Raw genomic sequence first — 24,708 nt, forward strand, 5'->3', positions numbered from 1 at the left:
TTGTGCAACGATCACTATGTGATTCTAGAAGGTTTTCATCACTCCAAAAAAAAAAACAAAACACCCTACACCTATTAGCAGTCACTGCCTACACTCAGCCTTAGGCAACCATCAGTCTGCTTTCTGTCCATGGATTTACCTTTGGGACATTTCATAAAAATGGAATCAGACAATACGTGGTCCTTTGTGGCTTCTTCCACTTAGCATAATGTTTTCAAGTCCCACCCATGTTGTAATGTGTATCAGTTCTTCATCCTTTTTTTAATCACTGAGTAATATTCCATCATGTGAATGTACCACATTTTAGAAGAATCTCTTTATCAGCTGATGGACTATGAGGGTTATTTCCACTTTGGGGCTGTTGTGAATACTGCTGCTATGAACATTCATATACAAGTTTTGATGTGTGGACATTGTGGACATATATTTTCATTTCTCTTGGGTAGATACCTAAGACGGAATTCCTGGATCATCCGGTGATGTTATGTTTACTCTTTTGAGGAAATGCTGGACTGTTTTCCAGGGCATCTGTGCAGTTGTACCTTCTGACCAACAGTGTATGCAGGTCCTAGTTTCTCCACATTCTCGCCAACATGTAATCTGACTTTTTGATTGGACTAGATTATTTTTAAGCACCTTTTAATCCAGGAACTATGATTTTATGAAAAACATCAACTGCTTTTGAAATTTAATAAAATTCTGCAAAGAAATTAGTGTGTATGCCACAGAAGTGAGAAATAGCTGTTTTAAGTTTATTTACTTCCTATTGTGTTCTTGGTTCATTCATTTTTAGGAAGTAATGATAAACTCCTGTTCCAAGTAAATTTGTTTTGTTTTGTTTTCCCCTAAAAACAGATAAGATAATCTTAATGAAATCCTGTTCTGGCCACTATCAGTTTTTATTTGTAGGTTTATTTTTTGTTTGTTTGTTTTTGTTTTGGAAAAATTCTGGTCAAGAACAGGAAAGAACAATAAACGATAGGAAATAAGAGGTGAAGGATATCTGGTGTTATGTTCCATGAAGAGTGCAAACATCTTGTGATGGTCTTTTATTGCCCCTTCTGTTCTATATCCTACTGTTTCCACTAAAAGGAAGAAAGGAATGCCGTTTTAAGTTCCTCAGGATTTCTCACTGGTTTTTGAGAGTCTTAGCATCAGAACAGTTTTATTCATTTTATAAAATCTGTATGTCCTTTCTTCCATTTACCTACTTGTCTTTCTTGTCTTGATCTCCTTATGTTTCATAATTATTTCCTTTGGAAGAGAGTAGATGGGGAAGGTATTAGAAAAGGGGTACTTTAGCTTGGATATATTGTAAGCTCTTTAGAGCAGTGACAATTTTGTATCCTGTTGAATCTTTCATAGTGCCTGGTGCAAAATAGGGGACTCAAAAGATATTTGTAGGAGGAATGGGCTGGTGGGTGAGTAGGTGGACGGATGGATGGCCTCCTGGGGGAAGTGACTTAAAAATGGATGGATGAATTTCAGGTGTGTTGACTGGTTCTTTAGCCCTAGTTTGTTCTCTTTTCAGCACATAGGTATTCACTATGTGATGATTGGTTAACTAATAGATGGACTAGTTTGATTTTTGTTCCTTGGATTCTCAGTGTTTGAGATGATCTCAGCAACTTGGGGATGTCTTATTTCTTTCAATATTCTTTCTGGGATTATTTCTAGTCACTGTATTTTATAAGAGTAAGTAAAAAGCTGTTTCAAGGGATTGTGAAGAAGGTGGAAAAAAAATTAGAATATAAAACCAGGACTGAATCAGTTGGCAAGTTGGACCCCACAGCCATGAAATAAACTCTTTACAGCATCACATGGTCATAATTTAGGCATCTCGCCACCTAGCATAGTTTGTTTGATTTTGATTTTTGGGAGTGGGAGATGCCAATGAGTCTTTGTATCTTTGCCAGTGAGCAAAGGTTAGTTTCTGGCTGATGATGCCTTTTCCCATTTTCTTTCTTCTTTTTCTCCCTTTCTACCTCCTACAATTCATATACTTTTCATGTCCTCCTCTGCATGGAAGCTGCCCTTCCAAGTAGCTGATAGTGGTAACAGAGTTTGACCCTCTGGGCAGGACAACAGGAAAAATGTGAGTGCCTCATGATCCTTCTTGGCAGCAGCGTTGGGGGAGGGGAGGATGGGGTCCTAAGGAGTTATCCAAAGACCTGGAACGAGTAGTCTGTGACCTTTATATAATGAATGCAGACAGGCCTCCGTTTGCGGCCATACTGGTTTTTAGGTGTGTTTGAATTGTTGGGGATGCTACATGTCTACCTGTGAAAATAGCACCATAGATGGTCCTTAGGCTCACAGGCGAGGCCAGGAAATGATGTTAGCGAAGATGGGATGACCTAGCTGAAAGGTACAAATCTACTGTAGCTACAAATAGCTGGAATGCATTTCTTATAAAAACATATAGTATTTCAACAATACCATCAAGGATTCTAGAGGCCTGTCTAAGGAGTTATCTAACACTTCTGGCATTGTCTTAGGATGGGGGCGATTATGTCTGCGAGTTTGGAGCAGAATGTCCGCAACACGTTTTCCTCTGGAATCTAATGGTGGCATCAGCCCTGATGGGCCAAGGACAGTTGCTGGGTTTGCCTATACAGAGAACAAAAGGCATCACTGTTCCACAACCAACAGTAAAATGGTACAAATTGGGGGTCTTCGAGCCACACATTTCCATCATCACGGGATGTAGGCTTGCAGTTTCTCTCTTGAACTTTCCCTCCTCTGTGGCTGGTGCAGGTCGGGGGAGCTCTGGCCTCAGCATCCAGTTGAATTCTGCATCCTTTGAGACCTGAGCCTAAAACCACCCAGGGTCCCTTGAGAGTCTAAGGAGCCCCGGGCCTGGTTGAAGCGTTCCTCTTTGGAATCTGATACAGTGGTTGAGAAATGCTTGCCAGCCTCAGGTCTAACGCCCTGCCGTCATGAGGTGAGGAAATGAGCCTGAGATCACTCAGCCTTGTGGACCCCACACTCTGCATGGTGTGTGGCCAGGGGATGGAAAGACCACCCACTGGTGTGGGGATGCTGGGAGTCCATGGTCCCCTGACCCTTCACTATGTTCCAGGGCTCCTCCTGAGGGGTGGCTATCCCTGGCGGGGGGAGAAGTCTTGGGTTTCGCCTTCCCTGTTCGTTTCTGGGGAAAAATCTGCTGGGTCTGTCCCCAGCAGCAGTCCTTTGTCCCCCACTGCTTGTGGTCTTGCTGCAGTTTTCACACTCACTTTGTACATGGGCTTCTGGCCCCCTCTCTATTCTTGTGTGCACCATTTTCAAACTTCTGACAAGTTTTGTGTTGGGCGTTTGCGAGCGATGAGGGGTTGAAATAGCTCCCGAGGGCTAAGAGCACCATGGACAGGTTTTGTCTGTCCCGTTCAGTCATCTGTGTAAAAACATGAAACGTCTGTTCTGATTCACATTAAAAACAAAACAGACTGTACAGAGGGAGGAAAAGGAGAGAGTCCCTCTCGCACCACCATCAAACTGCCTGCCTCCTTGACCTTTCTCCTTGTTCGCCATTTTGAATCCTATAGCCACCCCCTCCCTTCTGTATGCACCTGGTTTGATGTCCCCAGAAATTAGATCTGCCCCAGGTATGCTGTACCTGGGCCGATTGGACTCTGGGAAGTTGTGGAAGTTCCTAGAACTTAAACAATGGAGTCTGCTTTCTGTTGAGGAGGTCACCGACAATGAGTGGTTTTGGAAACTCTAATTTGGCCGTGGCTCTAGAACTTTGTATCGCTCTCGCTCTGTGGTTCTCAACTAGGACCGTCCCCTCACCCCCAATAAATAATTACCTTGACCGAAATGTCACTAATACCATGTTGAGAAACCAGCTTTAGGATTTTGTGTGTTGTAAAAGCCATTGTCTTATTTTAAGGTGGATTTGAATAATAAGGATTAGGAAAAAAAATATGTTGAAAAGGTACTTCCAACAGAAAAAAAAAAAGGACTATAAAACAGGAGAGATCTCATTTATATGTGGAAGCTAACCTCCCCAACCCCCCAGAAAACAAAAGAACTTACACAGAGAACAGATCAGTGGTTTGTGGGGTGTGGGGAGAGGAGATGGGAGAAGTAGGTAAAGGGGGTCAAAAGGTACAAACTTCCAGTTACAAATAAGTCCTGGGAATGTCATGTGCAGCATGGTGACCATCGTTAATAATATCCTATTGTATATTTGAAAGTTGCTAAGAGAGGAGATCTTAAAAGTTCTCGTCACGAGAAAAACAATTGTAACTGTGTGTGCTGACAGGTATTAACTAGACTTACTGTGGTGATCGTTTCACAACATATGCAAATGTTGAATCATGTACACCTGACACTAATATAATGTTATTTGTCAATTATAACTTGATTTAAAAAAATGGAGGAAAAGTGCTATTTAAATCCTTGGTACTGTAATATCCACATCCAGTTTCTGGAATTCGATAGGGTCAGGAACGTGGTCCCCCAGACCTTGCCCCTGCAGCCTTCGGTGTTAGATATCTTAAAAGATGCCAGGTTAGAAGTCATTGCAGACAAAATCCTTTGGCTGCTGAGTTTATTACAGATTTAATTAATCTTAATGTTTTTTTCTTTTCTTTCTTTCTTTTCTTTTCTTTTTTTTTTTTTTTTGTTTAACTGAGCTTTGTAGCTGTTGTGGGGCTTGAACTCAAGACCCTGAGATCAAGAGTCGCATGCTTTACCAGCTGAGGCAGCCAGGCGCCCCTACTATAGATTTAAATAGTCCTATTAATTTAGCCATTACAGAATGGTTTGATCCCTTTGTCTTTTAAAAAAAAAAAATCACGTTTCAAACAAATTGTGACTTTGTCATGTAGGTCGTTAGAGAATCCTGAACCGTGGTGCTTATTAACACGGGCCAAGTAAGAAAAGTTAGGTGTGGTGCTGTTCTGGCACTGAGACTGAGTTGTGTGTTTGAGTAAAGAATGTTCTCTTTTCTGTGAATCTGTAATTAGAACATGCCACACAGCATGGTATTTAAAGCTCATCATCATTATCTCTTTTTAGGGTTGTTTCCCTACCTTATTTTTAAACTTAAATTTTTTTTTTCAGCCAGAGTTCAAAAGAGAAAATCATTTTTAAAATCAGAAGGGAAATGCAGTACTTTTTAACAGTAGATTGAAATCTATGCTGGTGATTTTATCTTCTTAACCTTCAAGTAGGGATCAGCAAACATTTTGTATAGAGGGCCAGGAGGTAAAAATTGCAGGCTGCTTCATGTTGCCATGGTGGTGGGAAAGAGCCAGATAAAATTCCTTGCCCAGGGAGGAGGCACCGCAAGTCAGCAATGGGCTGGGGATTTATGATTATCTTCCAGGGTGAGTGGCTAATAATTAAGCACCGTGAGACAATGATACAATCTACCATAGTCTCATCTTTCGATTAGTTTGGGCAAGTCTCCCGTGTGGTCTCTCAGCCCCTCGTTGACATTAGTGGAGAGCAGGGACTTGAATTCAACACAGATCTTCAGAGTTCTCACTCAGCTCTGAATGCTTGTGGGTGTGTGTGTGCGTCTGTGTATGTTTCTTGTTCTCTCATTGCCCAGTTATAGAGACACGATTGGGTTTTTCCCATTACAGAATGGTTAAGAATATGCGTGTGTACAATTGAGAAGTATGTAGGTTTGGAAATCAGCTTTTTTTTTTTTTAATGATTTGGAAGAGTTCCATTGTATGGATTTATTACATTTTGTTTGTCTCTATACCAGTTAATGGTCATTTGAATGATTTTTAGTATTTTGCTATTCATGATGTGGCTCCAAGTATTTGCATGCAAGACTTTTTTTTTTTTTTTTTAAGATTTTATTTGTTAGGGACAGCAAGCATGACCAGGGATGGGCACAGTGGCCCAAGGGAGAAGCAGACTCCCCACTGAACAGGGAGCGATCCCAGGACCCTGAGATCATGACCTGAATTCAAGGCAGAAGCTTAACTCACTGAGCCACGCAGGCATCCCTGCATGCAAGACTTTTTGAAACATTTCTTTTAAGGCGGTAGATCTCTAGGCGTTGAATTATGGGAACCTATGTTAGATTGTGTTTAGCTTTTTAAGAAACTGCCAAACTGTTTTCTAAAGCGGATGTACCATTTTACATCCTCACCAACACTTGGTACAGTCAGTATTTTTTTTTTTTATTATTCTATCCAGGAAATCATTTGTTGGTAATGGAAAGTGGAACCTCTATGAACCTCATTTTTGGAGATAGGGAGGCAAGTAATACCATCCCATCTTACAGGATTGCTCCAGATCAAAGGAGAATGGGAGCTTTTGTGCAAGTGCTTTGTATTGTAAAAATGTTACTGGTGATTACGTGCAGAAAAATTTTTAGCTGTTAAATTTCACACATATCCATCCCAGAGATTAGGATGAAAACTTACCCAAGTTTTAATAAACTGTATTTTATGATCAAACTTATAAAGACGTTTTTAACTCAAATTGTGAGCTTTCTCCATATGCTAGTTTGCCTGTATTGTGCATTAAATTATCAGCCTTATTTAACAATGACAGAATATAATGGCTTGCATATGGTGGGCAAATTTTTCTTCCCCACACAAACTTGGATGATCTGGTAAATGTCTGCTTGTGACTTCATTTTCAAATGCCTTGTGGGTGGCCTCTTTCCTGGACCTGGACATATGTGTTCTATTCGAATAGAATGGAGGCAGAACATTTGGGGGCTCAGAAACTCCAAGAACAATCTATGTAAAAATATCCACTTTAGTTTTACTCTGTAGTTCCGGTTTCATGAAAATTGCCAGTTTAAGCCTTTTCAAGGAACAAAGGGAGTGTTTTGAATGCGTTTCCCTTCCTACCTGTGGAAGACAGCTACTGTAGGCCTCGTGGAGCTGGCCAGTGGGCTTGAGGTTTGCAGTCCAGGCGGATTTCCTAGATCTCCCTTATCAGCAGCTCTTCGCACCTATTGAAAAAGACCTTTGGACTAAGGAAGTTGAACCGTGTGTTTGATTGTGTAGGACTGTGTCAACAAAGGGCTTTATAGTACCTTCACAGGAGGTAAAAATTACCACAACACAACTCAAGGGAAAGAAACTGTGAGCTGTGTAGCTTCTGGAAGTCAGGAGAGATTTATGTTAATCCTCGTGACAATTTATATTAATTCAGCAGTGTTTCATAATAAAATATTTGATTCTTAAGACGCTTTTAATAAATGGGAAACACATGAAATCCATTTTGATTTACACGGTACAGGTGATGGTCATAGCAAACAGTGCTTTGGACTTCAGACTGAGGAGACAGGAGACTGTGAATTGTTTCATGACTTTACCTGATGCGTAAAAGTTCTCACCTTATAGAACTTTGAAAGTTTCCATTTGAATGTGTGTAGGTATTTCAGAGCTTTAAAATGTTGTAGTCTCCGGTGTGTAAATTAAAGAGGGTAGAAATGGGGCACCTGGCTGTCTTAGTAGAGCATGCGGCTCGATCTCAGGGTCCTCAGTTCAAGCCCCACGTGGGGTGTAGAGATCACTTACATAAAAAAAGTAGTTCAGGCACTTGGAAGTCCTTTTCTAGATCATTACAGATAATGTAGTTTTGGTGTGGAGTGATATGCAAGAGAACAGTCTTAGAGGATGGCGGAAGTGAACGTTGTTTTTGGCAGCAGCTGTTTGCTAAATAAATCAGGACTGACAGGCAAATTCTTGGTGTTACCTGTGTTTCAGGCAGAACCACCTGTCAGAGGGACGGGAGTGACTCCTGCAGAGATGGGAACTCACCCCTGTTGATGTTCTGGGTGTCCTTTAAATAAGGCAGGCTTCTGGATTTAAAGAGAACTAGTTCATATTCACTGTTGTTGCTGTATATGATGGTGGAGGATTTCAGCCCCTCTTTGGAGGGAAGGTTGAAGTACAGAGTTAATACCTTAAAAGCTGCATAATAAGGAGAAAGGGAATGCCGGTGGGGAGGGCTTCCGTAGGGTTGTAACAGCCCATGCTGGGAGAGCCAGTCACAGGGAACAGGAGAGCTGGCCCCAAATACTTTGACCAGACTCAGGGGTGACTTGGAATGCCGAGTAGGGGTGGTGACAGCAAAAGTTCTAGCTCTTGGCTGGTGTAAACAAGGTCATCATTGGCACCAAGGGAGTAATTTTTAAGTCAGATTTTTTTTTTATTTTTTATTTTTCGTAATTTTTAAATAATCTCTACACCCTACGTGGGACTCAAATTTACAACCCGACATCAAGTGTCGCCTGCTGTACCGACTGAGCCAGCCAAGGGCCCCAAGTCAGATTTTTGTATCTTCTTAAATTTTCCCTCCTGGCAGGGTAAAAGAGAACAGGTGGTTGTGTGTGAGATAACTGGCCACTTAAAGTGACTTCTGTGTTATATATATTTTTAAAGATTTTATTTTTTTTTATTTGACAGCGCATGCACAAGCAGGGGGAGTGGCAGGAAGAGGGAGAAGCAGGCTTCCTGCTGAGCAGGGAGCCCGATGCAGGACTCGATCCCAGGGCCCTGAGATCATGACCTGAGCCGAAGGCAGACGCTTAACAACTGAGCCACCCAGGCACCCCTGTGTTGTTATATTTTGATTGTGCATTGTTTCATTCATTTAATTTATGAATTACTTTAAGGAGACAAATAGTATGATGTGTGGAAAGAGCATGGGGTCAGGAATTGGAGGGATCAGCTGTGTGATGGGAAGCTGACTTGGGCTCTGAGCTTCAGTTTCCTCCTGGAGGCGGGATTCCTAGCTTATTGAGGGTTAGTATTAAATCCAGTGTCCTTGAGGCTCTTAGCACTTGACCGTGACACATCATGGGCACTCCATTACTGGAAGTTAGCTACTATTTTTGCTACTGATAAACATAATTTAAGGTAGCATAACGTGCGGGTGCCCAGGTGGCTCAGTCGGTTAAGTGTACGACTCTTGATTTCAGCTTGGGTCATGATCTCAGGGTTGTGAGATGGAGCCCTGCATTGGGCTACGTGCTGGGTGTGGAGCCTGCTTAAGATTCTGTCTCTCCCTCTCCCTTTGCCCCTCTCCCCCCAGTGCTCTCTCTCTCTCAAAAAATAAAATAAAATAAAATAAAATATAAAGTAGCATAAAGTGATGAGTTTACTTCTATATTATTTATCCCCTGCCAACTCTGTGTTAAGAGACTAGTAGTAGCCCCTTAAATGGCAAGTTGAATATACTATAACCAATACATTTTAAATATTTCACTTAACTTTTGAAATCAAAACAAATTAAGTAGCCCAATAAAATGAGGTTGAAAGTTCTAGAAAAAGTTCCATGTAAGTGCCATTTCAAGTGATAACTTAGGTATAGTATTTCCACATGAACACACTGCATCGTAAGGATGTCCTTGGTTAGTGTCATTTTTGTTGGGATTGATGAAATTGAGCAAATTAGTAATAACTTGAGAAATTTAAGTTTAGTGTTACGTTCCGTCACGCGGGCATACATCATACAGATAATTCTTTATAATTTGACCAGTAACACCCAGTGATTTCTTCAAACTTTTATCACTTGGATCACTTGTTCTTGGAAACGAGTGTTTTTCATGTTGTGAAATCAGAGGAAGAGGAAATTCATCGTTGGAAAGGTAAATACTATGCTTGTTTCATTTGTCCAGTAGGGACATAAAAAATGGAAATAAAATCAACGCCAAAAAATAGGCCCCGGGTGAAAACAATAGGATCTGGAAGTTTCTGTCTTGAGCTGCAGTTCTGAACACTGGAGTGCGTTGGGTGTTTTGGTGGAATCCTAGCAAACTTCACCCTGGTGGATTGGGTTCTGATCTTTCCTAAAACTTGAGTCCCTCTCTTGGAGAGTTGATTTGACACATGGATTTGGTACCAGTAGGAAGTCAGCAGACTGTTTGAATGCCGTCCAGATGGGCAAGGGCTTGGAGCTGGGACGAGGGGAGCCAGCAGATCCCAAAGAGTTTTCAGTGCCATGGGGGGAACAAGGTAGCGACCTGGTTAAACTCGTTTCTGGAACCCAGCTGCCTGGGGTCAGGTTCGTTCTTTCTGGTGATGCTGGGCAAGTTGCTCTGTCTTGAGGCCTTCAGGTGTCCCATCTGTAGAGTGGTGACAGTGCCTGTCTCAGGGGCCTTTGTGAGTGAAATGAGATCGTCCACATAAACCACTTGCATTTCAGCAACACAGGGCCTACTATTTTCTCGCCCCCTTCTCCGTGTTCTCTGGTGGGACGCTCAGTCATGCTTGTCTCTGGTGAAGGCTGTGCCTCACACTTTCTGCAGTCATTCTTGTCTGAGAAAAATGTTTGCTTTTTTAAAAAGTTGTTGTTTTTTCTTAAAGGACTGTAGTAGTCAGTGATTTTGAGAGTGGTGATTTGCCACGAAACGCAACCCAGACTCCTAGTTAAACCTTCTTTGTTTTGTTTACAGGGGACACGGGTCTGGCTGAGAGAAAATGGCCAGCATTTTCCAAGTACTGTCAATTCCTGTGCAGAGGGCGTCGTGGTCTTCCGGACAGACTATGGTCAGGTGAGCACGTGTCTGCAGCTTCCCGACATCTGTGTTCTGCTTCTGGAAGTTGTCCTCCAGGAGCACATGTGGGCTCGCCTCCCCCTAACCGCGCCCCCCCCCCCATACCCAGACGTCTTTTCCTAAGTGGGGAAAACCACATCTTGAAAAGAATGTAGAACATACACCTCAAGTGTGTGAGAGATGCAATAAAATTCTCCAGATGGAACGTACAAAGTGTTCCAACCAGGACAAGACAGAAAAGCGCTCCACTTGGCTGGTTCCTGGGAATCTCGTCAAAGAAACAGACGTATAGGGTGCAAGCAATTTGAGAAACACTTCACAATTATTGATACTTGCATATTGGTTTCCTTACCACTTTCCCTTAAAATTCTTCCATTTCCTAGAGTGTTGGACTATGGGTCTGTCGGTGGGAATGTAGGTAGTGATGGTTCCTTGTAAGAACAAGATGGGCTACACCACCTCAGCTGAGCTTCCTTGTCCACCTTCTTGGTCAAATGAAGAGGTTCCTTCCGTAGGGGGCATCATCCACTGCTTCTGGTTCCCTGTTCTTTAGTGTAACCTAAAAGCTGTATCAGTGAAAACAAATACATGAATCCAGAAACTAGCTCACTGGTTATAATTGGGCGATTGTAAAAGAAGGCTGGTGTCTCCATTTTATTAAGGAAACTAATTTTAATATCACAAATGGATCCCTTTTTCAGAGACACTTGGCAAAATTTAAGACCTACAGAGAGAAGGATGTCCTTTGCCAGTATTTAAAACTCACGGTTTCTGAATCTGGATTGCAAGTTTTGTTGAGAACAAAACCTTCAGGGTCAGTGTCAAGTAGTTTAAGGCAGGTGGGCTACGTGGTTATCAACCTCTTAGAGAGAGTCCACTTGGTGGTACCTTTCTCGTTTCATGGCTTAATAAACAGTGATGTTACTGGGCTGTCTTATAATTCCTCGGTTTCTTTGTCATCTGAGAGTCTTGAGTAGTTGATGAGCGTTTGGTGGTGTAGACCTAGCTGGGTTTGGTCGATGGCGGTTGCGGGGGATGGGGAATGGGGCAGATAGATCACGAGTCTCATGGTCATTGCCAGTGTGGACGCTGGAACTGCTGCCCAGCCTGGTTTCCTTCTCATTAGATTCTCGGGTTGTGCAGTATGATCTGTAAACTAAGGACAGGCTAAGTGACTTTCGTCAGGCTTAAGTGTGTACATTCCCGTGTCGGGTTCGTCAGCATTTGTCTGTCTTGCCATTATCCTGCCCGTCCTCCCTTCCCACTTGACCCAGATGAGAAATCACTTCCTCTTAGGTTCTGTACATACTTTTCAAGGTGATAGAAAAAAAGGAAAACCGTATTTCAACAGTGTACCTGACTTGATGTAACTCTTCCTGAAAGTGTTGTAAAATAGATTGTTAGTGGAATCCCAAAGACAATTCTTTTTTCTTTTTAACTTTTCCCCCCTCTTTAAAAAAAAAAAAAAATTGTGGTAAAAACACATAACATTAGGCGTAACCATTTTTAAGTGTATACTTAAATAGCGTTAAGTATCTTCATACTGTTGTGCAAGAGAGCTCTAGAACTTTTTCATCTTGCAATACTGAGACTCTGTACCCACCCAGCAATTCCCCATCTCTCCTCCCACCAGTTCTTGGCATCCACCCTTCTACCCTCTGTCTCTGACTTTGATTACTTTAGAAACTTCATGTGAGAGGAAGGATCGCACCCAGTATTTTTCCTTTTTTTTGTGGTTGGCGTATTTTGCTTGACATGGTGTCCGTGAGGTTCTAAGATGCTTTCTGTTCCCATCTAACTACACCGTGCTCGCCAGAGGCTAACATGGCAACTACAGCCCTTTAGGGCTGCTGTCGATGACACAAGGTCTGAACTGTGTGCCTCGTGAAGCCATTTTCAGTCCCAGCTAATGAACAGCTCAGTGAGTGGGGGTGAGTGGGGTGGTCAGGCCAGTAGATGTGCTCCCTGCTGACGGTATTTAGAGACTGTGGGCTTCAAAACAACTAAAGCAGAATAACATGCACTTAAATGTGAAAGCAACTCTCAACTTTCACTTTTCATCTTCTGTCGGTCATCAAATACTTGGTCTTATGTTGTCCACTCTGTCATTCCCAAGTATAATGAGCTCGGAGGTGTGTGTAGGAATTAACAGGGTCTAAGCAAGAAGGGTGACACAAGATGGGAAGAATTGGATTCAGACTTGGATCAAGAATCCAGCATCTTTCCTTCCTGACCTCTTCTCTCCTCCCATCGCAAGCTCACTGTGGAACCTGCCCACGTACTCACCGGTGATTAGGAGACGTTCCTGGACGGGTTCCAGTCCCCAGGACAGGAACAGCAACTCTGGAACTGGGCAGGGGCAGATTCTTGAAGGAATCAGGGTCCAAGATACAGAACATGGCCTTGTCGTCCTCAAGCCTGTCTGTGGTAACTTTTCAAGGTATTGGCTACTTTTTTTTTTTTTTTTTTTAAAGATTTTTTATTTATTTATTCATGAGAGACAGAGGGGGGAGAGAGAGAGAGAGAGAGAGAGAGAGAGAGAGAGAGAGAGAAGCAGAGGGAGAAGCAGGCTCCCAAGGAGCAGGGAGCCCGATGCGGGACTCGATCCCAGGACCCTGGGATCATGACCTGAGCCGAAGGCAGACGCTTAACCATCTGAGCCACCCAGTCGCCGGTATTGGCTACTTTTAACTCCATTTATTAAAGGATGTGAAGAAATCAGTGTGCGGGGAGGCAGGGGGAGGTAGAATGAAGAGTTACTGTTTAATGGGTACAGTTTCAGTTTGGGAACATTCTGAAGGTGGCCGTGGAGATGGTTGTAGGACAATGTCCATGTGCTTTAATGCCACTGAACTGAACACTTAAATGGTTAAAGTGGTACATTATTTTGTTCTTTTGTACATCTTACCACAATAAAAAAAAAAAATTCAGTGTTTGAGGTCCAATGGTAACTGGGAAAAGCTGTCCAATGGGTATTTTTCTGCATTTTTAAAAACCATTCTGGGGGCGCCTGGGTGGCTTAGTCGGTTAAGTGGCTGCCTTCGGCTCAGGTCATGATCCCAGGGTCCTGGGATCAAACCCCGCGCCCGGCTCCGTGCTCAGCGGGGAGCCTGCTTCTCCCTCCCTCTCTGCCTGCTGCTCTGCCTACTTGTGCTCTCTGTCAAGTAAGTAAATAAAATCTTAAAAAAAAAAAAAAAAAAAAAAACCCACCACCATTCTGGTGACATTTTTTTCGGAAAAATGTGACCTCAGAGAAACAAAAGCTTATGAAACTATTAGTCTGCCCTAACTCTGATGTTATGTGCATCACCAGGGGTCCTGTTCAGCTGCAGATTCTGATTGGCAGGTCTGGGGTAGGGCCTGAGAGTCTGCATTTTTCACAAGCTCCCCGCTGATGTTGATGCTGCTGGTTCATGAACCACATTTGAGTAGCAAGGGTGTAGAGGGTGTTCCTGAGAACTGCCTTGGGGTCGTGATTGCCTATGGTGAGAGCTGGAAGAACTCTCAAATCCTGTATGTGGACCATTGGACCCAGGGTTGTAGAGGAAGCAGAGAGAAAAGAAGGAGGGCTTTAGGTGAAGCTAGAACACTTTTCTTTAGTTTTCCAAAGCTCTTCCGTTCTCCTTGCTCTGTGCCCTTCCTTCCTACAACCATTTCGCCCCGAGCATGGCTGGCGTGGTGCTGACGGCAGCAAAATGATTCTCCAGTGGATCAAAAAACCATTTTGAAGTCCTGTTTAGTGTTGGAAGCCAAGCAGAGCCATGTGTCACTAAAATCCTAAAGTGGGACCTCAGGGACCCTGGGTAGGTAGGAGATAATAATGTGTTTTTTGTGAGAGCACTGAAGGGTACATTCACCGATTTCATTTAGTCTCTGATAATTTTGCACATGCACTCAGCTTTTTTTTGATTTTGGGGGGTTTTTTTTTGGGGGGGGGGAGTTGGCCAGAGAGATGGTTTCACTGTTAACTTAAAATTCCATTCCACACTAAAAGTTAAACTACTATAGGTTGGTCCAGGGAATAGAGAGGACCAAAACGTTCCCATTTGATTTATAACTTATGCTCTACTCGCCGTGAAGTATTTGCAGATGGAAAAAGAAATGTGCAGGGGACGCGCTAGCACACTTTGTTGAAAACTATGCATAGTTGTGGCCTGTGGAGAACATAGCGCCTGGGCAGGTCAGCACTTGCCCTGAAAGTTCGTTCTAGGCATACGTTGTATTATTGCCCTTTGCTTTACTGAGCTTTGCAGAGATTGCCTTTTGTTTGTTTTTACGTTTTGCAGATTGAAGGTTTGTGACAGCCCTGCTTGAGCAAGACTGTTGGTGACACGTTTTCCAACAGCATTTGCTCACTATGTGTCTCTGTGTCACATTTTGGTAATTCTTGCCACATTTTAAACTTTTTCGTTATTGTATTTGTTATGGTGATCTGTTATCAGTGATTATGACTCATTGAAAGCTCAGATGATGGCTAGCATTCTTTTTAAAAGATTTTATTTATTCATTTGAGACAGAGATGCAGAGAGAGCATGAGCAGGGGGAGAGGCAGAGGGAGAGGGAGAAGCAGACTCCCTGCTGAGCAGGGAGCCCGACGTGGGGCTCAATTCCAGGACCCCGAGATCATGACCTGAGCCGAAGGCAGCCGCTTATGTGCGTTTTTAGGTATTGTTGCACACCTAGTAGTTGACAGTATAGTGTAAACGTAACTTTTATGTGCACTGGGAAACCAAAAGATTCGTTCGAATCACTTGATTGTGAGGTTCTGGAACCGAACCTGCAATTTTTCCGAGGTATGCCTGTCCGTGTCTTCTTGGGCGTTAAGCTGCGGACAGAGTTTTGGAAGAGCACCACGACTTTGCAGGGTGTGGGTGTGGCTAGAAAATCAACTCTTACGGAAGTGTAAGATGGAAGACGGCCTCGAACAGTGGTCTTTTCTGGAACACTAGCGAGGTGCATGGGCCATCACGACAGCACCCGTTAGGAACATTGTAAACTGAGTAATAAGTTCTAAATTAGATTTTTCACTTTGAGAGTGAGCTATTCTCTTTTCTGAGAAGAGCCTAATTTGATTGCTCTGAAACAGCTTACAGTGATATCAGTTTACCTAATTGTGTTTTAGGGGGGTAGTTATTCAACTTACCCCAGTAAACTTAATCAAGGCAATTACTCTAGGCAGTGATTCTGTGGGATTTTTTGTTTGCATTGTCTCTCTACGGGGTCTTCAGAAATATTTTCCTGGCTGGGGATTTAATCACCCCCAGTCTACAAGTAAATGCCCTCCCCCTCGCCCTTCTCTCTTTATTGGCTTGCAACGAGTGTGATTAGATTTGGGTTTAAAAAGTTATTGTTCTCATTTGATTAATTCACGAAAAGGCCATTAGATTGCCTGATACTCTCAAGTCCGCCCCACCCAGCGGAAAAGTCAGACTTCCTCCAGCTAGGCAGAAGACACACTACTAGATGCTGACGATCACACCTCCCATTTATAGCTGTCCCTAACCTTTTTGGTTTGACCTTCCAGTGTTGACTTGTTGGAATTAATAGTGTGGGCCCAATTTTGTGAAACTTGATAAGGGATTAGTAGGGGATTCTTTTGTTGTTGTTGCATTTCTTGGTCATTTTCTCACTCTCTATCCTGCCCAGCTGTTTTTCTTTGCGGTTTTCCCTTCACTTTGCCCCCACGGGTGCCTTTTTGTGTCCCTTGCAGGGAACGTGCAGTACGTGATGTTCGTGGACCATGCGCGTCCACGCCTGGGTCCTGGGGAAGTCTCCCCCAAGCCTGCTGAGAGCTGGAGAAGGGACAGTGGGGCAGCCCAGCACCTCTCCTGCTTCACAGCACCACACAGCACCCTGGCCCCACACCCTGGCAGGAGGCAGACAGCCAGAACTCTGTGATTGCCCTTCCGGGGCCGACAGATTGGATCTGATTGTTAACGCAAAGGGGTGGATCGGAGATATTTTAACTGAATTAAAAATTTCATCCGAAAAGAAGCTGACAGCCCAGCTGGCCCCTGAGAGCTCGGGAATGCCCTGGATTTCAGCATTCCATGCTTCACACGCAAAGCCAGCTGTGGGCTGAGGCAGCTGCCTGTGGAGACAGGTCCCTTCTGTGTGCTTGGCGGTTGGTGTGGCTGCCCGGGGTTGGGGGGTGGGTTGGCCCAGGGCCCCCCGGGGCCACTCACATGAGTGGGAGAGGAAGGGGGAGACCAGCAGGGAGACACTTAAATGTAGGAAGATGGGGACAGCATTCATGATGCCGAGGTGGTGTCCCCGGGGTGCTGCGAGTCTCAGCCAAGCTGTGGACAACAGGACAGACGCTTTCTAGACAGCTGGCCTATGTATAATTCCAATTCTATATTGTTGTTGTTTAAAGTATCTTCTATCACCTTCTCAATTTTTAAATTTTTTGTGAAGATTAACTTTCTCATTAATGCACCTATTTTGGGGGAAATCTTACTCATTTTGTTTTCAAAAGGAAGGAAACATGGATTAGTTATATTTTTGCCCCTTGTAGCCTTGCAAGACTCAAGTGTCCCCTGTATTGCAATGGCTGCTTCCAACCAAATTAACCTGTAGGTCCGGTTGAACCATATGAAATTGCCATCTCACCAGGCTGAGAGGGTTGAATATTGGCAGTTCCAAGTGGTTTGACCCAAGAACGTGTTCATGACCACCCTCTATTTTAGCTTTGTGTCCTAGCTTTATTGATATGTTTATGACTTCAAGATAGAATAAGAGATCGAGTTTTCCAGATGGCTGACAGTAAAGTTTAGCAAAATGGGAGTGTTCTTGCAGTCCAGTCGAGAGGCACAGCAGATCCCTGAAACAATATACAGCCTTGGCTTTTGGAGTCCCAATGCCATCTTTATCCGTTGCTCTTGTGTATGTGTGTTTGTCAACAGCTGTGACAGGCTGTGACATTTGTATTCCTTTTGGGGTTTCCATTTTCTCCAGGTGTCTAAATAATTTGCTATGATGGGTTGCTGCTGCGAATATCCAAATTTGAGTTTGAAAGAAAAAAATGAATGTATATACATTTTTTCTGTTTTGAATTGGAGTTTGGGTTTCCTCTATTGTCGAGTGTGTGTGTGTGTGTGTGTGTGTGTGTGTGTTTGTGGTAAATATACATAAAATTGACTATTTTAACTGTTTTTAAGTGTATAATTTAGTGGCTTTAGTTACATTAGCAATGTGTGAAAGCATCACCACTGTTTCTAAAACTTTTTCATCACCCCAAAACAGAAACTCTGTACCCATTAAGCACTAATTACCTATGTAATTTATTTTAACTTTATTTTTTTTTTAATTTTTATTTGATCCGGGCGGGGGGGAGGTGGAGAGAGAGAACACAAGTGCCCAAGCAGGGAGAACGGCCGGCAGAGGAAGAAGCAGACTCCCCGCGGAGCAGGGAGCCCAATGCGGGACTCGATCCCAGGACCCCGGGATCATGATCTGCGCCGAAGGCAGACGTTTAACCAACTGAGCCACCCAGGTGCCCCCCCCCCCCATGTAGTTTCTTTTTAAACTATTCTCTTCTTGGGTACCTTTTCTTATCCTGCTTTTAGAAATAAGAGCAGAGTAGAAATTCTGGTTTGTGTAACCTTTCTTAAGGAATAGACAATGTCAAGAAAGAATGGCTGTAGGCCTCACATCCAGGTTCTTAGGAGGAAGAATCTGACACTGACCACTCCTGAGCATTGGCAATGGCCAAGTGACGTGCCTGTGAGGTGGATGGTGCTGCCCCATCCTTTCCCTTCTCAAAGGGGAGGTGTCTGCATAGCTATCTAAAAGTAAGGGGAAAGAGGGGCATGCTAGTGACAAGTGACAGATAATTGTGAAAAATCAGACGTGTTGGCTTCTTTTGTTGAAACTTCAGTATGGGTCCATCTGTTCTTGGAAGTCGCTTTAATCAAAACAGTGCTGCTATATTAAAAAGACAGCATTGAGCTGGGAAACTCTTAAATTCTTTGTGCTTTTCCCACATTTTGCTGTTTTATCTTGGAAATACCCGTGTCTGAGATGGATATTAAACACTAGTCCGTGGAGTTTCTTAGAAGTCTACGCTCCAGAGACCGAACACCACTGGGACTTTCAGTCTTGCTTTGAAGACCAAGTAAAATGCAGTGTGTCCAGAGTACTTGGTTTTGAGTGAGAAAATGTTTTTATGCTCTGAAAGCCATGTGAGTCTTACTCTCTAGACCTCTTCCAAGAATTTGGTTTGGCATCTTGTGGCTCAAAGATGGAAAGTCAAATGTTTCCATTAATTTTCACTCTGGGACTACAGTAAAAAAAAAAAAAAAAAAAAAAAGTCTGCTTGTTTATTAGTGCACCTAGCTCCAGCAAGAAACCGTGTGTCTTTGCAAATATGCATAGCTCTGTGTATTGTAAATTTTACCCACTATTGTAAATTTTAGCATTTTGAAATCTAAGATTGTTATCCCATACATTTCAACATCTATGTTGAAATGGGAAGCAATTTATAGTAACAAACACTGCAGGACATGTTGGTGTTCTGAGGAATGTGGGCTGTGTCAAGTGTTGCAGACCTTCACTTGCTAAGAGTGCATACCATTTCTGGGTTGTTACCTGCCATATTCCCAGCACCAGTGAAAAATCCATTGGTAAGACTTAAGAGAACTGGGTCTCTGGGGCCTGCCTCCTTGTACCTTTATCTGAATCCAGCCTAAGTGGATTTAGAATCCAGCTTTTTTCAGACTCTTTGAGACCATGGCTTTTTCCCTAGCCCCTTTGGACTGAACAGCTGGGCCCCACCCCTGCCCTGCCCCACCACTGGATAGGTAGACAGGTGGCTAGGGAATTGGTTGCTATTAGCAGTACTTATTGGCCCCCGGGGGGCTCTAGCTGAGCACACTTTCTCTGTTTCTGTAAATGCTTTTGCAGGAGAATGCATATAGCCTCTGCCATGGGCCATGACCTTCTCTGGCTTCCTCTCCTCCTTCCAGGGGCCAAATTGTTCCCTTTTGCGTTTTCTCCTTTGTGGATCTCTCTCAACTTTGGCCTCTTCATTCCTCTGTTCTGAGCCTCTTCTTCCCAACCTTTAGGCTTGGTCTGTTTGTTTGTATCCACGCCTGCCTCTGATCTGCCAGTCTCTTCTCTTTAGTTGACTTTGGGGTTCCGGGCTCTGCTCGGTGGCACGCTCCACTTGTGCCACTGTGAACCTGCAGTGTATCTAGACCTTTCCAGCTGCGCTCATGGGCAGGCGGGAAGAAAAGGGTTGAGGTTGGGTGCCATCAATCCCATCGTTACTTTCAATTTTGTGGTTAGCTTAGCAAATTAAATTGCTCATATTTGAAGGTAAGCAGGATACCATCTTGCCTTCTTGATGCCCATGAATACTGAACACAGCTAATTAATCCTGTGTGCTAAGCTCAGACCAGGTTGCAATTTATGACCGGGAGAGGTAAATAGAAAACATTAAATCAAGACTAGATCCTTCTTGGGACGCCTGGATGGCTCAATCAGGCACCTACCTTCGGCTCAAGTCATGATGCCAGGGTACTGGGATCAAGTGCCACATCGGGCTCCTTGCTCAGCGGGAAGCCTGCTTCTCCCTCTCCCAAGTCCCCCTGCTTGTGCTCGCGCTTTCTCTCTCTCTGACAAAATCTTAAAAAAAAAAAAAAAAGGTTCTTCTTTATTTTGTAGGCTTAAATACTGTTGTAAGTATCATTTTATGAAAAATGTATGTGAAGATCTTACTTGGAAAGAAAACGACTTACAAATTATTTATAGGAATTAGACATGGCACCATGTACTGTAATTTCAGTAGAAAAAGCAGGGGTAATTTGTTAAAACAAATCAAGGTGGTTGTCTGTCTGTGACTTGAGTTGCATTCCATTCCAAAAATTCATTTATAGGCCTGTTATCTGGAGCCAGTTTTCCCAAAGACTCCATGATACACACGGGGAGCTGACTGTCCCGTCCGTGTACAAAGACCCGGTACCCGCAGGACGGCATGCCTTGGGGGGCTGCAGAAGCCCTCTGTTGGCGGATCCCAATTTTAAACTTGTTTGCAGAGTTCCAACCCAGGGTGCTGCCGTGGTGGGATTAGGGAATCACGTTCTTCCCTCGATCACCTCCCTGGCAAGCGGTGGGGAAAGGAGGCACCTCATTTGTAAGGCAGGTCCTCCTCATCAGGGTTGGCCTGTGGGATGGGTAACGGGGACGAGGAGGAGGTTTGCCTGGTAGACTCTCTCTGCCAGGAGCCACGCTGGTGCACTCCAGCTGTTTGTCCCCTGCAACCCCCACAACTACCCTAGAAGGTGTCTTTAGCCATAACGCAGTGCTGTGGAAGCCGAGCTTGGTGGGATAACATGTCCACAAGCCCCCACTTGGTCAGTGAGGACTGGGGGAGCTGGGGCTGGGGGCCAGAGTGGACCATCTTCCCACTTCTGTTAGTTCTTGAGGAATGCAAAGTAGGACAGGGGCGTCTTGGGATGGGGGTGTTCCCACCTGTCCCTCCTCATCCTGGCTGTTGGCCAGGATCGCGCCCCTCTGTGGGCCCCCCCGGGATTGAGTGCACTTGGTGTCTGTCTGATCATGACCTTTGGGCTTTCTCTTGAAGTCACTCTCCCAAGATCGGCTGGTTCTCCCGCGGTCTCCCCCGCTTCCTCCTCCTCTGTGGTGGCTTTTATCTTGTTTTATTGCTCTAGGGAAATAGAAGGGTTAGAAAAAAAATCATGTTTTTTAATTTTTTTTTTTTAAGATTTTATTTATTTGATAGAGACACAGCGAGAGAGGGAACACAAGCAGGGGGAGTGGGAGAGGGAGCAGCAGGCTTCCCGCGGAGCAGGGAGCAGGGAGCCCAACGCGGGGCTCGATCCCAGGACCCTGGGATCGTGACCTGAGCCGAAGGCAGACGCTTAATGACTGAGCCACCCAGGCGCCCCGCATGTTTTTTAATTTTGATGTTTCATTGTCTTGTGTTCACAAGCTTGCTTTCATGATGCTCCTTCCGATCAGTCCTTCTCAACCCTGGCTGCATCCTCTGATTCACAGGGAAGCCTATACCAAAAGCCTTGGCTCTGCCCCCAGACAGTGACATCAGAATCTCAGCTGGGACTTGGGCTCCTCACAGAGCATGGGCCCTGCTTAAGATTCTCTCTCTCCTGGGCGCCTGGGTGGCTCAGTTGGTTGGGCGACTGCCTTCGGCTCAGGTCATGATCCTGGAGTCCCGGATCGAGTCCCGCATCGGGCTCCCCGCTCGGCGGGGAGTCTGCTTCTCCCTCTAACCCTCTTCCCTCTCGTGCTCTCTATCTCTCATTCTCTCTCAAATAAATAAATAAAATCTTTAAAAAAAAAAAATAAAAATAAAGACACTTAACTTTAAAAAAAAAAAAAAAGATTCTCTCTCTCCTCCTTCCTCTGCCCCTCTCCCGTTGTTCTCTGTCTCTTTCTCTGTCTCTCTCTCAAAAGTAAATAAAAATTAAAAAAAAAAACACACAGCATTTGCATCCTGGACTTAGAAAGTGCTGTTTGTAACCTGTGATTGCTAGGCCTTGATTTTTCCCACACAGCTCTTTTTCTGAACTTTTCGTCGGTGGTTCTCTGAAATGTCTCTTCCGCCCACGTTATATTTGCTTACAGCTCCTTCTGTTTGTCTGTCTTCCTCTCCCTCTACGGAGTACCTGCCTGATCTTTCCATTACTCTTCTCTCCTCCCATCCTCTCCCCTTGGACACTCCATTAGAGTGGGAGTTTGGGGTTTAAATGTCCCAAACCCTCGTGCGGTGTTTCTCCATGTGTGGTTCTCTGACGAGCCGCTTCGTAATCGTTGTTAAGAATGCGGGTTCCTTGGCGTCACCCCGGACCTGCTGAGTCCTCTTCTGTGAAGATGGCCCTAGAGTCTGTGCTTCAACAAGGTTTCCCCCTGATTCTGTGGGCCTCTGACTCGGTGGGTGTATCGATCTGAGATAAACTTGGAGACGACTCCTCCTTGCTCTCCTGAGCTGGTCTCATTTACCGTTTGCTTCCAGCTGGACTGCCCCCTGTCCTGCGGGGTTGGGGGCTCCGGGGAGGGGCCGGCCCTTCTGATGGCATGAACCTCAGGCAGGGTTCTTTCGTTTTCCCCTTCTCCCTCACGCATAATTCCACCCCCTTTCGCTTCTGTGTCTGGAACAGAACCCAGTGTTTGGGGTCCTCTCCTTCCGGCTGAAGATACTGGAAGGTTCTTATTGGTCAGTGGGGAAATCCCCGCGGTAAAGCAGCTTCCTGAAATCCCGTAATCAAGTGCACAGACACCATCAGTGATGGTCTTTGAATTCAACTCAATTGAGTTAACATTTGTTTCTGAGGAAAACCGTACCGGTTTCTCTTTCAAGAGAGGGAGGGCAAGGCCCTGGAGTTCAGAACAAGGCCCTGGGTGGGGATGGGTGAAGGTGTCTCCCCTGGAAGGAGCTTGTTTCCCCCATTTCTCCAGCAGCGTGCCTGCCCTCATGCCTGGAAAGACCCCCTACCCCACTCCGGGCTGGATGAGAGGCCTAGAAAAGAAGGGGTGGGTAGATCCCAAGCAGCTGCCCCACATGGAGGAGGAAAGGGGGCTTTTGGCCAATGGAGACCTCTTCTAGTGACTCCATGTAAGGAGTATCTGTTCCTTAAAACAGCAGTGAAAGCGTGAGCTTCCAGCTTTTATTTCAAGCTGGTTGCATTTGCCCTTTTCAAAGGTAAGAAAGCAGACTGAATGGGCACTTCTGAGGAATTTTGCCTGGGAGGGGGACGCCCACAGACTTTCTCAGGTAGTGGAAACGTTCGGTGTTCTTTGTGGTTCGCCAAGCCGTATAATTTTCCTGTAGGTGAAGTAAACTCGAGTTCTTAAAAATAACTCCCGCCTGTTGGAAGGCAGCTGTTCGTCTGGAAGGTACGCGTGTCTCCCACGCTCTGCTCACCTCAGAGCTGATGGACCAGCAGCCTCACGTGAGGCGGTGGCAAACCGGGCCTGCTACCTGGGTTTGTAACTGCCTGCGAGCTAAGAGGGGTTTTTGCATTCTTTGATGTTTGGAAACATCAGAAGGAGATTTTATGATGCATGAAAAATGACCTGAAATTCAAATTTAGAGAAGTTGTGCTGGAAGTTAAGCAGCCGTGCCCATTCACAGACTTCTCATCTAAGACTGCCTTCCGACTACTGCAGCACAAGAGAGGAGCCGGGAAGCCTCACGTCTTTACGCCCTGGCCCTTCACAGAAGTTCGCTGACCCCCATCTAAAGGATCATTTTACCCAGTTGCTTCCGATGTGATATTTAGTGGTGAGCGGCCTTCTGGTGGTTTCCAGTGCTGACTACACACATCAGACACACTGGAGGGGCTGCTCCCTGAGATTCCTGCCCCCCTGCCCCCCCCCCCCCCCGCCCAGTGGTACAGTCTCCCTGGAAGTGGGCCCAGGAATCTGGATTTGCAGCCAGCCAGTGGAGGCCTTGCTGTGAACCCCGGGATCGATGAGGGGTTAAGCCCCCTCATTTTGTTGTCCTGGCGAGGTGGAAATGCCCTGCCCGAGAGGATTAGGGTCATCAGTGACAAGACCCCTATTTCCTGCTACCTATAGGGCAGTGGCTCTCAGAATTGAAAAGCCTCAGAACATCAGCCTCCGCCCCACCCCCCCCCCCCCCGGCCCCCACGCCCCCACCGAGGGCTTGTTAAACCACTGGATCCTGGGCCCCCACCCAGGGTTTCTGATTCGGCACATCTCAAGTGGAGCCTGAGAATCGGCATTTCTGACAGGCTCCCAGGTGTTGCTGATGCCGCTGCTAGTCTGGGAGCCACATTTTGAGAACTGGCTTGTAGGGCTTGTTGGGCTGTGTGTGTGGATTGTTTGTTTTTTTTTAATCCATGTTCTAAATAAAAGCATCTAATACACAGTCTTCTCCCCAAAGTTGTTTAAAAACACAGATGGTCAGTCACACAGTCCAAGTACCTTTTTTTGACTGCTACACCATAAAGGGATCGTTCTTGAGAGATGTCGAAAAACAAGACGTAGTCTGGCGATCTTAGTTTAAAATACTAACACCTGTCAATGGTTTAGTCTGTAATCGGCTAGGGGTGGGGGGGGCGTGGTTGGTTGATGGGGAGCCACTCCCAACCACAGCAAAAAAAGCAAAAATAAGAAAGCCTGTGTGTTGTGTGTTAATTATATCCCAACACGTTTCCAAGGAAGGTCCACTCTTAGTATTGCAAAAAATAAATGAGTTGATTGGGCTTAGACAC

The 24,708-nt window shown here is 44.8% G+C and overlaps 1 protein-coding gene across 1 annotated transcript in view; it reads left to right on the forward strand.

Annotated features, from left to right (window-relative positions):
* The window catches only part of MYO10 (myosin X), a 207,049-nt gene that overhangs the window by 34,241 nt on the left and 148,100 nt on the right, over positions 1-24,708 (forward strand). Inside the window, exon 2 of the mRNA XM_025867451.2 lies at positions 10,388-10,486. Within this exon, the coding sequence (XP_025723236.1) occupies positions 10,388-10,486 (99 nt within the window). The remainder of the gene's footprint in view (positions 1-10,387; positions 10,487-24,708) is intronic.

Source organism: Callorhinus ursinus, unplaced genomic scaffold, assembly GCF_003265705.2.
Source record: "Callorhinus ursinus isolate GAN/ISIS: 27379988/994484 unplaced genomic scaffold, GSC_fseal_2.0 scaffold3, whole genome shotgun sequence".
Taxonomy (NCBI): Eukaryota; Metazoa; Chordata; class Mammalia; order Carnivora; family Otariidae; genus Callorhinus; species Callorhinus ursinus.